Raw genomic sequence first — 15,216 nt, forward strand, 5'->3', positions numbered from 1 at the left:
AATAGTGATAAAAATGTGCTTAGTTTGTGCCAGGTACTAATAGTAAATGTTTGAACTGTGTCTTCTCATTTACTCTTCAGCAAGTGGATTTCTATTATTCCCATGTTAAAGGAATTAAAAACACAGATTTAGTGTGGGCAAGTAATTTGTACGAGTGTAAGACAGAGCCAGAGCTTGAACTCAGGCTAGTTTAACTGCAAAATCCATAGCTAACCACCACACTTGTCCATCTCTATGATTTCTAGAATATGAAGACAAAACAAAAATCTTTGGAAAGAAAAACAGAAAAGATCTGGTTTCTGAGTTCTGCTGAGGACTGAGGACTGGCTCTTGTAAACATTCAAAACATGAAAAAGTAGAAGTTCCCATGTGTGAAAAAGCTTAGCAAAGTGCTTCTTCAAATTTTATGTGTATTCAGTTAGATGTTGAAGTCTTTCGTGAAAATCTATCCCTGGATTTAGGAAGATCTCAGAGCACATGAGATTAGGCCCATTTTTGAAAAGAGAGTAGACAGAGAAATTGACTCTTAACACATAGCTTGAGTCCCTTTTGTAAAAGATACATTTATAAAATTATTAAAATCCTGAGAAAAGACTTTTTGGAAAGATCTGGAACTACGGCTTGAGTAATTCTATTCTCTTGCATCGTTTCGATAGGTACAAGTAACGGTTCTGTCCTGGTGTACCACCTCACCAGTGGGCTGCTGCATAAGGAGTTAAGTGTCCACTCCTGTGAAGTCAAGTGAGTATGCATTGTGACGTTCAGATCACAAACAAAGCATACTGGAAAGAAGTTCCGGGACACTTTCCTACATTGAATATTATGCAGTGGTGATTATTTGCCTGAAAGTTTTGAATAATAATATTCACATTTAAGTAATATTCACATTTAAGTAATGGTTATGTTAATCAAGGCTGAACACTAATTGTTTGCTTTGTAAAAGGATATCATGCAGTGGAAAATTTTGTCTAACTTCTGTTGCGGCATCTGATTGTGGAGGATATTTTCCCACTGGCTGCCCCTGTGTTCAGATGGATATAGCTTGCTTTTCATTTCTATAAAGATCCATTGGTAGGACTATTCCTGACAAATTTGAATGAAGTCATGTTAATTATTAACTAATCTCATTTGTTTTTTGTTTAAACACCATGAGAAAAGGACCCAACTGGATAGCATTTCTCGTTTCATTTTGAGGCGTTGTGTTTGATGCGTGCTGTGCGATCAGAGGGAGCGGAGGGAAGAAGTTGCTTGGTTTCAAGCCCATGCGTCTCCACAGCATTATTTTGTTCATGGCGGGGCTGCCCCCCTTCCTTTGTTCTAGCCATGATGGATTGTGAAGTTACATGTGATAACACAGATTTATTACATCTCCCATATTTTTGGATGATCTTTTAACAAATGTACAAGAAAGGCCATTTTCTCTCCTCTGTACGTTATATAATCACAGGTCTATGCACATGTTAAAATTCGTAGTTAATCCTTCCTACATACTTTATTCTGAGTAATTGTATTTTCTGGATGGGTAAAGGTTAACCCTTTAAGTATGACAACTGATTGTGGTGGAATTTCCAGAAGAGTCTACATTGCCTTATTCTGTCAAGTACATTGTTTGTGGTGCAGCCCAGGTAACTGTCAGTCTCCACCTCCTGCTAAGCCCTCCACTAGCTCCCTGAGTACTTCTGCGTGGCGTCCTAATGTCTTCAGAGTCACTAGTCCCCTGGGTGCAGTGACAGAGGTCTGTTTGGGCCATATCAGACTGTTCATCTTTCTCTTCCTCCATGAGACCCTTCTGCCCCTGCTGCTACCTGCTGTCTCCCTTTCTTTCCTGTCTACATTGCTTTTCTTTTCTTTTCTTTTTTTTAAGATTTATTTATTTATTTGACACAGAGAGAGAGAGATCATGGTTAGGCGGAGAGGCAGGCAGAGAGAGGGGAAGCAGGCTCCCTGCTGAGCAGAGAGTCTGATACAGGGCTCGATCCCAGGATTCTGGGATCATGACCTGAGCCGAAGGCAGAGGCTTAACCCACTGAGCCACCCACGTCCTCTACATCACTTTTCTTAACATTTCCTTTCACCCTTGGCTTAGTGTAGAGTGTAGAGTGTTTGCTTTTGTGGCCAAGACCCACCAGTCAAATTCTCCATTTAGTACTTATTCCGGGGACGTGTTAAGTGTTAATACTTCACATGACCATTTCTTTGACTCCCCATTCCTCTATGTGGTAGGCACTATTTTTATTCCCTATTTATAGAAGAAACTCAGTATTGTAATCTGTGAAATTTAATCTGGGCCTTTCAGGCTTCAGAACTGACCTTTCTACTTAAAGTGCATGTGCTCTATCTCCAGCTAAAAAAATGCACCTCAGGCATATTTTGGCAATAAAATGAAAATGTTGATTGAGCCAGGATTCATGCTAGAAATTTATACCTGCTTCTGGGAAATCAAGTACGTTTTCATTTTTTTCTGAACACTGAAGTCTTTAATAAAGACTCAATAGCGAGTTTATCAGCAAGCTATTAGTTTTAAATAAGATTTGTTTTCCTGGAACATTCAGATGGTAGATGTCACTAAATACATGACTTACACATGCTGTGATAATATTTGTTATTGAGTAATACTTGAAATTATAGTGTTACTTGGGATACGAAATAATGGATATGCTACAAAGGCTGATGTTGTGAATGATCACACAAATGTGCTCCATTTTTTTATGTGAATTTTCCCTCTTAATTACCATTTTGAAGATAATTCACATTTTATATTCAGAGATGATGCCCAAGAGGATGTTAAAATCCTGCCGTCTTTGTGTTTCAATTAATGTGATTATAATATTACAATTAAAAGCCATTACGAAAATTTCACAGATGTGTCATAAAAATTGCTGAACTTATTAGCAACAAACCCAACATATTCTAGATTTTCATACACAAATTTAAGGTCAACTTTTTAAAAAGGTGCTTTTACTTTGTACTAAACGTGTTTTTTAAAGATCACTTACATACTTGAATCTTATGCGTATACATGGGCAGGGACTGCCTAACTGCAGCTGGTTTTGCTGTGGGTTGTTTTCAGAATCATGGTGCTTTAGCCAGTTTGATGTTACAAATACATACTGAGCAGCTTCTGTATTCCTGTAAACAAAACCTTTGATGCTTATAATCCAGTGGAAGATACCAAGGAATAAATAAATGGTATGTGGAGGTTTTCTTAGATTATTAGACTTTTTTGGATTATTAGTTTATGTCTTTGTCCAGTAGGCTTAATTTACAATAATAAAGCACAATGCTCTTTTCAGTGTCAAACTTACTAAAATAGCAGTTTACAGGGCTATCAGAACATTGACTGACTCAGTATTGCTTTTAGTAAATTGATTTGTGCAAAGTATAATAATCTTGGTTTTGTCTATAAATTTGCCGAGGTTATTTTCATAGAATTATAGAACTTCAAGGCCTTCCAGAGGTGGGTGCTTCCTGCAGCCCCCCAGGGTGGAGAAGTAGCATCTACAGCGGCCTCAGGAGAAATCAGCAGGGCCAGCCTGGGAACCTGTAGGAGTCAGAACCACAAATGCCTGCTGACAGTCTACGCTTATGGTTGTTCACTAGTTAATAATCCAGCAGAGCGATCCTATATCGAGTCCTAAAATGAGCTGCTGTGATCACGAGTTTTTTGATAGATCTCAGCATGTAGGTAAACCCAGACAATAGCTTTCTAATTCCGAGAGCCCTGGGTGGGTGCTGTGTTTGATGAGAGTTTTCATTCTTTTCTGTAGAGGGATAATCCCACCCTTATCTAATCTTCTTTGAAGTCCGACTTGACTTTTATTTTCTTCAAGTCGATCAGTAGGACTCAGATAGGGAAGCCGCTGCTGGAATCTGCTCGAAGACAGCATGCTAATAGTGCCGCATTACACATAAAAGCCACTCCATGTTCCGTTCTGTGCTCTGACCTTAGCAACGGGGATGCCTTTGTCTTACAGGCAGCGGGGAAAGCAGGCTGAGTATGTGCGACACTAGAAATCATAAGGAGGAGTGCAAGGCTTTCCTCGGACATCATTCGTTAAATCCAACGGAGTTTATTAAGTGCCTTTCACGTGCTGGAGAAGCATGATGTGGTACCTCCCTTCACAGAGAAGGCAGCCCAGTGCAGTGTTTCTCAGCCACACTATTTCTGCATGCTTTTTAGGCAACACCCTGCTTGCCCTTTGGGTCTCAGCGGGCCCCAGAGGCCAGATTTTGTGCTACTCTTACAAGTCCTGATTGAACTCTGTACCAGTTCTTTCGTAATAGGGAGTCCAGGACACACTGGTGTAATGCCTTTTTTCTGCTAGATCATAAGCTGCAGAAGGATAGCAGTCAAATCGTTCACAGTGGTAGTCCTGGAGCCTTGCACAGTCATGGGTATACAGTAGGTACTTCCCAGACAGATTTTTTTTTTTAAAGATTTTATTCATCTATTTGACTGAGATCACAAGTAGGCAGAGAGGCAGGCAGAGGGGGGGAAGCAGGCTCCTTGCCGAGCAGAGAGCCGGATGCGGGACTCGATCCCAGGACCCCGAGACCATGACCTGAGCCGAAGGCAGAGGCTTAACCCACTGAGCCACCCAGGCGCCCCCCAGATAGATTTTTAAAAATAATGAAGAATGGGTGGCGGGGATTCTTAGTGTCCAGAGATCCTGGCGTCACTGTATAGAGCATAGGTGTGCAGATCGGCAGCTAGAAGTCTTGGAGAGTATGTCTTGGGTTTCTGTGGGTACACAGATCTGACTGACGCTGCCAGACTTACATAGAGAGCACAGTGCAGAATGATTTTGTACAGTGTTCTCCTTTTTGTTTTGACTCTGATGGTCAGTTTATCCTGTGTCTCCTTCTCTGCGCCCCCACCACCACCCCCGGCCTCCATTCTCCACAAGCCATGGTGGTAGCACTGTAGTTAACGTCAGTGGGAGAAACTGCAGACTCACTTGCTATCAGTCCTCATGAAGGAGACTCCCAGGCATCCGGCTGATAGGTTGCTTGCTGTCTTGTCATCATTTCTTTGAGATTTTTCTTTTGTGCTTTTCTCTAATTAAGACACCATTTTGAATTGTCCGCCACTTCCAAATCTCATTGCTCAGTTTGAATTGTTTACTTCAGGAATTTCTCCCTCCTAACCAAATAGGAAATTTTATAAATTCCTCAGTGTACCCATCTTTAAGCAGTCGGGCTCAGAATATTTTAATACCACTCTTTCTTAAGCAATGGAATTCTTGAACACTACTGCAACGTGTGACTCTCTTCTCTGCCAGATTTTGATCATCATGTTAATGCTGCTGTGAATCCTGGCAACTAAACTCTCTCGCCCCGCATTACATGTGGAGATAAAGTGGTTTGAATTAGAAATAATTTCATGTGTATATTGGAAACATATGGTAATTTAGTCTCAAATGAAAGTTCATATTAATATTCTTAATTAACTTGTATAATAGAATTTAGATCGTAGGAAAAACTTATTTTTCAAATAAGTTGCTCAGAAAAAAAGGGTATTTGACTGAACTCTATTTAATTTCTCACTTTAGGGGTATCGAATGGACAAGTTTGACTGGTTTTCTTTCCTTTGCTACTTCAACACCGAACAATATGGGATTAGTGAGAAATGAACTTCAGCTGGTGGATCTTCCGACAGGTTCGTGTATTTAGGCTACTAAAAGATTGGAAAGGGTTTGTCATATTGGTCAAAGATGTTGCTATGTATAGAACGTATTCCAGAAAACTTTCTTTCAGCTTGGAAGGTTTTTTTTTTAGATCTTCTTTGTATATTCATTTTGTTGTTGTTTTTCTGAAATAATTGCCCTGAAAAGACTCCTGGTGGTGGTTCGTATGCACATTGTGTAAACCCGAGTGCATGGCAGGTGGAGGACCATTAGCCTCAACAGACGGACTCATAAGTACGTAGGGTTTCACTTCTAAGTACATTGTTACAGATAACCAGAAGCACAGTTTTAACACAAATCTTTGTGGTGGGCTTTGTTAGATTCTCTTCTAAAACTTTTGGCCTTTGTTAGGAAAACCTTTATAAATTTTTAAGTAAGGATTGTCTTTAAGGGCTCAAATTTAAAACTTTTGATAGTCTCTGTCTAAAGAGGGAAAGAGCTTAGAGACTTTCCAGGAGGAAATTGTTTAAAAACCTCCAACTCCATGAATTTCAGAATGAACTTTGAGAGAATAAGGTGAGAGTTTCATATTATTTTATGACACCTGCATGACTTCAAATAGAATTTGTAACAAAATTGTAGTGAGTTTCTTTAAAATGGTGTAGCAATAAGAATATATGTAGATAGTTTGAATCCTGGGATACATGTGTGTGTAGTAAATCAAGTTATTTTCTCAATATGTATTTCCAATATATGGTTGTTCTTACTTACTGAGTATGTCACTAAACCCCAAGAATTAACCCCACTGAAATCAGTCCAGTGTTGTTCTGGTCTCATTGGAAGTGACCTGCCCTGTATTGGGGTCTCTCTGATGACATGGTAGCCCAGGGGCAAACTGCTGTTTTCTAGTATCATTCACTTCAAAATTAAAAAAAAAAAAAAAAAAAAAGAATCCTTTTTATTTTTTCCAATCAGCTCAGACCTGTTAGATAACTTAAAATCTTTCTTTCACAGATTTATTTTTGAGCAACAAATTTGTAAATCATAGTTATTAACTTGCTTAACTCAAGTTAAATTAACTTGCTTTATATTTGAGTTCATAGATTATAGACTTTTCTAGCCTGTTTACAGGGATGTTCAGGAAAGGATGCGGGTGTTTGGGAAGTAAGAGCAGGGGCCCCATTTGACAGCACTGTGGAGTGGGGAGGCGTGACTCAACCCCACTGAACTGAACGTGCTTTCTTTTGCTTAATGTAAATAAAAATGCGGGAAAAGTTACAAAAATGTATTTGTTCAGACGTAAAGTAGAATTTGCCTTTTTTAATTAGAGAAGACCCTTTAGCTTCTTTGGTAGTTAGCTAATTCTTATCATTCCCTAGTTTCAGTCTGTGGAGACCTTTTGTTAGGAACAGGTCGAAAAGTATTTCAGTTGAGCAATTTGTACCTGGGAGAGAAAATCTTAAATATCTGTTTAAAGAGTGTTTTCCCTGCTGGTTAGTATTTATGAGCATGGGAGTGTTTCTGTAACTTTAAATATACCAGTCGTTTCCCAGTAGATCATTTCTTTACCACAGATGTATTGAAACTCTGGAAATTGGTGTTTTTGAATTTCTAAAATATAACTATTTGAAAGAAACCACTGAAAATATTCGAGAAACTCTGTAACAAAGGGAAATATCATTTTATAAGAGATATTTGAATACAAGTAGTATATTATTGATCTTCAAGGATGATGCTTTTGAGAATACGTTTTGAATTTAGATTACTTGAAAGAGCTTAGAAGGAAGTAGAAGAATGCATGGGAGAGTAGAGGCAGCACTGCTCAGATTCCTTTGGTGTGTATAGCTTTTTGTGTCTTAGATGTTTCATCTGATATTTTACATTTTCTTTAATATTTGCAATTAAAGGTAGGAGCATTGCTTTTCGCGGTGAACGAGGCAATGATGAATCACCCATCGAAATGATTAAAGTATCTCATTTGAAGTAAGTGTGAACCAAAAAGAAATCTGTGGTGTTACCACAATAGAACCTTAAGGATATTTTTTAATCTTTAAGAAAGTGAGACTGTGCTAGAATGCATATAGAATTTCTTAGTGACAGTAAATGGTGCTTTGCAGCCATTCCCAAGAAAATACTTTGATCACAAAATTAAACTGCTATTGCTTTTAATTACTACTTTTTAGAAAGATGAGATAACTTTCGTATGAATCTTAATATTATACTGGTTGTGGTGCATAAACAGTGAATTTTGGAACCCTGAAAAGAAACAAAATGAAAAAATAAAAATTTCATTATATTGGTAAAACCAGTAATGCTGTTTCATTCTGCTATAGCAGTAGGGATGTAAATGCCTGTCACCAAGATTTGTTATCTAGTGAAATTCATATGCATTTCTATCTCTACATGGGTTTGTTGAATCAAGGAACTGATTTTCTTTGTTTATAATTTAGACCTATTTTAATTTCAGTAAGTTTCTGAGTTTTTCATTCCAAGGGAAAATACATGTAAAGCAAGATAATTAAACAGAGACTGGATGAAAACCAGTTGGAAGAACAAAGAAGGAAGGGGTCAGCTCTCTAAAATAGTTTTCACAATTGCTTTAGCTTTTCTAGGATCTTTGCATTTCCATATAAATTTTAGAATTAGCTTATCAGTTTTACCAAAAAAGCTTCCTGGGGTTTTGAATCCATAGACCAATGTGGGAAAGAATTGACGTCTTAACAAGTGTTGTGATTCGTGAACATGGTGTATTGTTCCACCTATTTAGGGATTTAATGCCTTTCAGTAATTATTTCTTCATTGTCATTTGGTAATTATTTTTTTTTCTTCAGTGCTATTATACATGTATTTTTTTCCTTTTTTAAATTTCGATTACCAATTACTCATTACAGGTATACTGAAATAGTTAATTTTTCGGTATTGACCTCATGACCATGCTAACTTAATTATTATTTCTAATTGCATTTTTCTTGATTTTTTAGTATCTTCTCTATAGACATACCATGTTGTTTGCCAGTAAAGACTCTTTTACATCTCTGTTTTCTAGACAGTAGGCCTTTTTTCCCCTTGCTGTGCTATACTGAGTAGGATCACCAGTACAATGTTGAATAGAGCTGATGAGAACTGACATCTTTGTTCTATTCCTGGATCTTACTGCAAAAGTGTTGCGTCTTTGAACATTAAATATGTCCGTAGATTTTTTTGTAGGTGACTTTATTACGTTGAGGAAGTTTTCTATACCTAGTTCACTGAAACTTTGTATCGTTGAATAGCTGATAGATTTTGTCAGATGCTTTTTCTGCATTTAGGGACATCCTCATAATGATGGATTTTTGTTTAAGGTTGCCTAATGGGGTGAATTACATTGACCGATTTTTTGTATGTTAAACCAGCTTTCCATCCCGCGCATAAGTTCTTCTCCGTGATGATATATTACTAGATTTGATTTGCTGATATTTTATTACATCTGTGCTCATGAAGCATATTGATCCAGTTTTCATGTAATATCCTTGTCTGGCTTTGGAATCAGAATAATGTTGACCTTGTAAAATGAGTTGTGAAATATTCCCTCCTCTTTTTTTATGGAGGAGTTTGTGCAGAATTGGTATTATACCTTATTGAAATAGGAAGAATTCACCAGTGAACCTACCTGGGCCTAGAACTTGCTTTGTGGAACAGTTTTTAAGTGTGTACTCAGTTTTTTCATAGCTGCAGGACTATTAAGGTTTGGTTGGTTGGTTTCACTGAGTTTCGTTAGTGTCTTTCAAGTAATCTGTCCATTTCATCAGAATTGTTGAATTTATTGATTAAAAACTTGTTCATGGTATTCTCTTAATCTTTTAAGGTCAGTTTCATCTGACCTTTTATTATTTTATTTTATTCCTCATATCAGTAAATTATATTGGTCAGTTTTGTTGATCTTTTCAAAGAAACTCTTAGTTTCTCTCATTTTTCTCTGTGGTTTTCTATTTTCTTTTCATTGAATGCCATAGGTGTCTTTTTTTCTTTTTCTTGCTTACTTCTGGTTTAATATGTTTTTCTTTTTCTAGTTTCTTAAGATAAAACTTTAGATGATTGAATTAGGCTTTTCTTTAAAATTTAATATAAGCACTTAATGTCACATAAGCACTACTCTTTGTACCTACATGTTTTGATATGGTGAGTTTTCATTTTAATTCACTTTATAATAATTTTAAATTTCCATGAAGTATTTATAGATACATTGTTTAATTTCAAAATGTTTAGGGGTTTTCCAGATACCTTTCTGTTAATTTATGGTTTCCATTAGAGTCAGAGAGCATATTTTATGTTATTTTTGTCCTTTTAAATTTAAAGTGATTGTTATATGGCCCAGACTGTAGTCTTAGTGAATGTTCCATATGCACTGGTAAAGATTGTGTATTCTGCTGTTAGTGATTAGAATATTTCATAATTGTCAGCTCAGATAGGTTGGTAGTTATTCAGATCTCATATTCATACTGATTTTCTGCCTGCTTTCCTGTCTATTACTGAATGATGAGTGTTGAAATTAACTTTATTCTGGGCTTCATTTGAAGAGCTCATGTTCTTGTTTTGGGTATTTTAAAGCTCTTTTATTAGGTATGTACATATCTGGTATTGTTATGTCCTTTAGATTGACTTTTTTATCATTGTGAAATATCCTCTTTATTTTTGGTACTGTTCTTTATTCAGAAGTAAGTTGGATTTGTCTAATTTGTATAGCCATTCAGCTTTCTTTGGATTAGTGTTTGCATAGTACATCTTTTTCTTACCTTTTACTTGTATCTGATGTCTGTCTTCACATTTAAAGTTGGTATCTTCTAGAAGGCATGTAGTTGGGGCTTGTTTTCCTATTTGGTCATCTGTGTTTCAAATTGCAGTGTTTATTCATGGTGAGTATAATTATCAGTGTGGCTTCTATTTAAATCTACCATCTTGCTAGTTATTTTCTTTAAAATGAATTAATAAGCATAGTTTTTAATTTATTAGACTTAATTTCTAATATGCAAAATGTCAGTTGTTATAAACCACATAAACAAAAGTTCTTTGGGGGAGGTCCTCAGTAATTTTTAAAACTGTGAAAGAGTCTTAAGATTACAGGGTTTGAGAATTGCTCAAGTTATTTGGATTCCAGTCTCTTCTGTTTCCAGTCAATCTTGACTTTACACACACCTGCTACGTTAATACCTCGAAATCAATTGAGCACTTTATCCCCCCTACTTTAAAACCTTCAGTGATCCACTGTTCTCTGCAGAGTGAATCTCTGTACAACCTAGCATGGCATATTCATCATGCGATCCCAAATTCACACTTCGATCTTCTTTCTCATGGTGAATGCTCTTACGTGCTCTACATTTTCAGGTAGCAGGTTCCCCCACTCTGTGTCCTTTCTTGTCTTGGCCATTTGTCACATTTGTAACTCTGCCTAGAATGCCATTGCCCAGTTGTCAAAATAAATCTCCTCTTTCATAATGAATCTTTGTAGCATTTACCGGATTCTGTCTTACATTAGTTATTTACGTATAAGCCATTAGATGCCTTTATGTTAGCTATAATAAAAAATGTAACATACTGCCGTTGTATAATCCATAATGATATATAAAATTCTTTCATGTGTGCTATTACCTCCCTTTTTTTATTCTTAGAGCATTTAGTGAGGGAGTAAGACAGATGTTATGAACACCATTATAAAGATAAGTAGAATAAAACTCAAAAAGTTTACGTGGTTTATCTGAGGCCACATAATTATCAAGTGGCAGACTTTGTCCTGAGCGAGAGAACCTAAGGCTTTTGGTACACTGAGGATATAGGGATCTTCCTGCTCAGTCACATTTCCTCAGTGTCAGCATGATAGAAACTTTGTGAAAACCTTTATCTTTTCATTTAATTTTTACCAGAACCTGCACACTAATCCATTGGGATAGATAGTGGTGTTCTCATGTCATGCATGAGAAAATGAAGCCCCAGGACGGTTACTGTAAATTGGTAAATTCACAGTGAAATGTGGACTTGTGCTTTTCTCATTCTTCTGACCTGGGCTCCTTGCTTAATTGTGGCTCTATGGCTCTCAAAGGTCGTCTTAGGGCATTACCTTCTTAATGACTATTAATAATGAGAACTAAATATTAATTTATATGGTCTGTGTTTAGACTAAATCATGCGACTTTACTGATTTACTTGTTTATTTGTATTACTTATGGCAAAAATTTTGCAAAAGGGGGTGTATTTAATAATGTTGTTTATTTTAGGCAGTATTTGGCAGTTGTATTCAAAGATAAACCCCTGGAGTTATGGGATGTGAGGACTTGTACCATTCTTAGAGAAATGTCCAAAAACTTCCCTGCAGTAACTGCTTTGGTAAGTTACAACTGAACAACTAGTGTATCTAGGCATGTTCGGTATGTGGTGAATATTTTTCTTTAGCTTGAGTTGAAATCATTATTATCATTTATTTCCTTGCTAAAAATGTGTGTTGAGAGAAAAGATGATCTAAGTACCTGGTGATAACTCTTAGTTTCTTGGATGGGGTTAAGCAAATATTGCATTAGTGCAATTCCAGTTAAGCTTTTACTTTGATATTTTAAGGAACATGATAAACATATTCATGTTTAAACATGATAAATGTAAAAATATTTGTGAAAGAATAAAGGTCATAAGAGCTACCTCAACCTTAAAAAAAGGGAGAGGACAATACTGAGAAAATGGTCTCACTTTATGGAGAAAAATACTGGATCTCTACCTAATACCATATTCAGAAGTGGGCTCCATAGGATTAAAGACCTAAATGTAAAAATATAAAGCTATATAACTAATATAGTAAAAAATAGGAGATAATTTTCTGTTCTGGAGCAGGAAAGGACATCAGAAGCTCAAACCAAATGGCAAAAAAAGAAAAAAATGTATTTAATTAATCAAGATTGATGCTTTCTATTCAATGAAGGACCCCAATGTCAAAGTTAAATAGAGAAGACAAGTTGAGGACACCTGGGTGATTTAGTCAGTTAAGCTCCTGCCTTTGGCTCAGGTCATGATGCCACAGTCATGGGATCAAGTCCCACGTCACAGTCCCTGCTCAGCGGGGAACCTGCTTCTCCTTCTCCCACTGCCTGCTGTTCTGCCTACTTGTGCACGCTATCAAATTAATTAATTCATTCATTCAGTCTCTTTTAAAAAAGAGAGAGAAGACAAGTTGGAAAAAGAAATTTGCCAATATCTGAAACCAGCAAAGGACTAATCCCTATAGGGAGTTAGGATTATGGGAACTCCTACACATACACAGTGAAAAGACTGACCCCAGTAGAAAGAGGGCCCAAGTACATGAACAGTTCACGAATGGTGGAGAAACCTAAAGGGCCAAAAAGCATATGAAGAAATAGTCAAACTCAGCAGTTTTTAGAGATGGGCAAAATAAAATAACCATAAAATAACTACGATGTAACTTTGAAACTAACAGAAACTGGGAAGCCAGATGGCATCAGATGAGGGTGTAGTGCAGGGAGCTGAGGTAGTAGAGGGTGTAGTGCAGGCTGCAGGAGTCGTTATGCACTGCGGGGAGGAATGCAGACTGGTGATGCTCTCTGCAGAGCAGACTGACAGTGCCTGGGCAAACAGACATCCCCTGGGCGCCAGCTCTTTAGCCCCTGGTCCCAAAGGAGCTTCCAAGGGGCTATTGACTGCAGTGTGGTTTGTCTGAGAGTTTGGAGGCGATCGAGGTGTTCTCTGCTGGGAGAACAGGTAGACTGCAGGCTGGCGGATGCTCTCGCAGAGTGTTCGGTAGCAGACAGAAGCAACAGAGATGGGCCTGCCCCTGTGCTGAATGAAAAGAGTTAGAAACGGGGTGGGATATGACCAAGCCCTATTTATGTAAGTTACGAATACAGGCATGTAAAATAACTACTGGGAAGAGTTGATGCACACGAGAGGCTATTAGATTGAATGCATTAGAATAGGAGGGAAGATAAAAGAATAAATCAATCAAGTGAGAGATATGAGATGCCTCTGGAGGACAGTGAGCCGTGGTTGGAGGAACGTGATCATCTCACCCTGTGCACCTATGGGGGGCGGCTACACTTAGGGAAGAGAAGATACCATAATTGCATTTATGATTTTCATTTTGTAAAAAAGAAACCAAAAAACAAGGCATCAAAAAGTTAGAGCTTTTGGAAGTTTGTCATTAAACTCTTCTACCTTAAGCTCTCATTAAAGATTAGAAGTAGAAGGAGGTGGAGGGTAGAGTATTAAAATCTGCCTTAAGCACTAATTAAAATGCATTTGTTCAGCCTTTCTATAAATAGATAAAACCTAAGAACAAATTATAAATTCTTGTGCAGTAATAATAAGTGATGCCAAGCAGTGGCGAGAATGCCCAGCTGTTCTGGAAAGACTGTTGGACAGGAGTAAACTGAGCACTTGTAGGTGTGCCTGTCTTTGCTTCTCAGGAGTGGTCCCCATCTCACAACTTGAAGAGCCTGAGAAAGAAACAATTGGCCACCCGAGAGGCCATGGCCCGCCAGACTGTGGTCTCAGACACAGAGCTGAGCATCGTGGAGTCCTCCGTAATCAGGTGCGGTGTGCTGGTTCCTGCCTCTCTCATTCGTGATACCAGTGTCCTTGTGGGGAACTTGCCAAGTGCCATCCAAAGGCATCAGTAGTACCTTGTTGTATTTCATTCCATACCTGGACAACTGAAGAGCTAATTTTATTATTTCCCTGCTTAGCGCAGTCAGTAATGTGTACAGTCATAACCTCATGTCCGCATCCATTAACAAGCACGACCATTCTCTCTACCCTTCTGTTCCCTAAACCTCAGCTTCTGGAATTCAAATGAATGTTGCGTGAACATCCAGGTAGATCATATTGTCATTTAGACACAAAAGCAAATGTGTAGCAAAAGCTAGATTTATATGGACTGTCCCCATTTCTGTCCCCACCAGTTTTACAAATAAAAAAACCTCAGCGAGAATGATGGGTGAAGGTAAGGCCTCTCTTTCTGCAGCAGAAACAGTGAACAAGTGTCTTGTGTGAAGTCTAGATGACTACATCTCTCTGTCTGGGGTATATGACCTGTTGGGTGTAGTTTGTGCTTTCCTATTATTAGTTGGGCAAAGATTAGTGTCGGTGCTTTTTTTTTTTTTTTTTTTTCTCTTTTTAGGCAAACAGTTTTGGACCTCTTGTTAATTCATCTGTATTTTGGGCAATTTAATTAATGTGTGTGTCGCTCTAGGGAAAAGAAATATCTTTATCTTATTCCTCTCTATTCCAAAGCTTGTTGCAGGAGGCAGAAAGTAAATCTGAACTCAGTCAGAACATCTCTGCCCGGGAGCATTTTGTGTTTACTGATAATGACGGCCAAGTTTATCATCTCACAGTGGAAGGAAACTCAGTGAAAGATAGTGCTCGGATTCCACCAGATGTGAGTCCAACTCTTGATTACATCTTCATGAAGGGTTCTTATCAAAGATTTTGTTGATTCCATTTCCAGTGAAGCCATAGTTAAGTTGTGAAGCTATTCCAGGAAGGTTTAATGTAAATAATAAACTTGATTATTTAAGGAGATATTATCATTGATTAAACTGCTAGAGAATAACGT

At 37.6% G+C, this 15,216-nt stretch overlaps 1 protein-coding gene across 1 annotated transcript in view; it reads left to right on the forward strand.

Annotated features, from left to right (window-relative positions):
- Nucleotides 1–15,216, forward strand: part of WDR11 (WD repeat domain 11) — a 59,278-nt gene that overhangs the window by 21,512 nt on the left and 22,550 nt on the right. The window contains exons 11-16 of the mRNA XM_044240636.1: nucleotides 657–741; nucleotides 5,553–5,659; nucleotides 7,535–7,610; nucleotides 11,876–11,984; nucleotides 14,066–14,190; nucleotides 14,892–15,039. Of these exons, the coding sequence (XP_044096571.1) occupies nucleotides 657–741; nucleotides 5,553–5,659; nucleotides 7,535–7,610; nucleotides 11,876–11,984; nucleotides 14,066–14,190; nucleotides 14,892–15,039 (650 nt within the window). The remainder of the gene's footprint in view (nucleotides 1–656; nucleotides 742–5,552; nucleotides 5,660–7,534; nucleotides 7,611–11,875; nucleotides 11,985–14,065; nucleotides 14,191–14,891; nucleotides 15,040–15,216) is intronic.

This window comes from Neovison vison, chromosome 2 (assembly GCF_020171115.1).
Source record: "Neovison vison isolate M4711 chromosome 2, ASM_NN_V1, whole genome shotgun sequence".
Lineage (NCBI taxonomy): Eukaryota > Metazoa > Chordata > Mammalia > Carnivora > Mustelidae > Neogale > Neogale vison.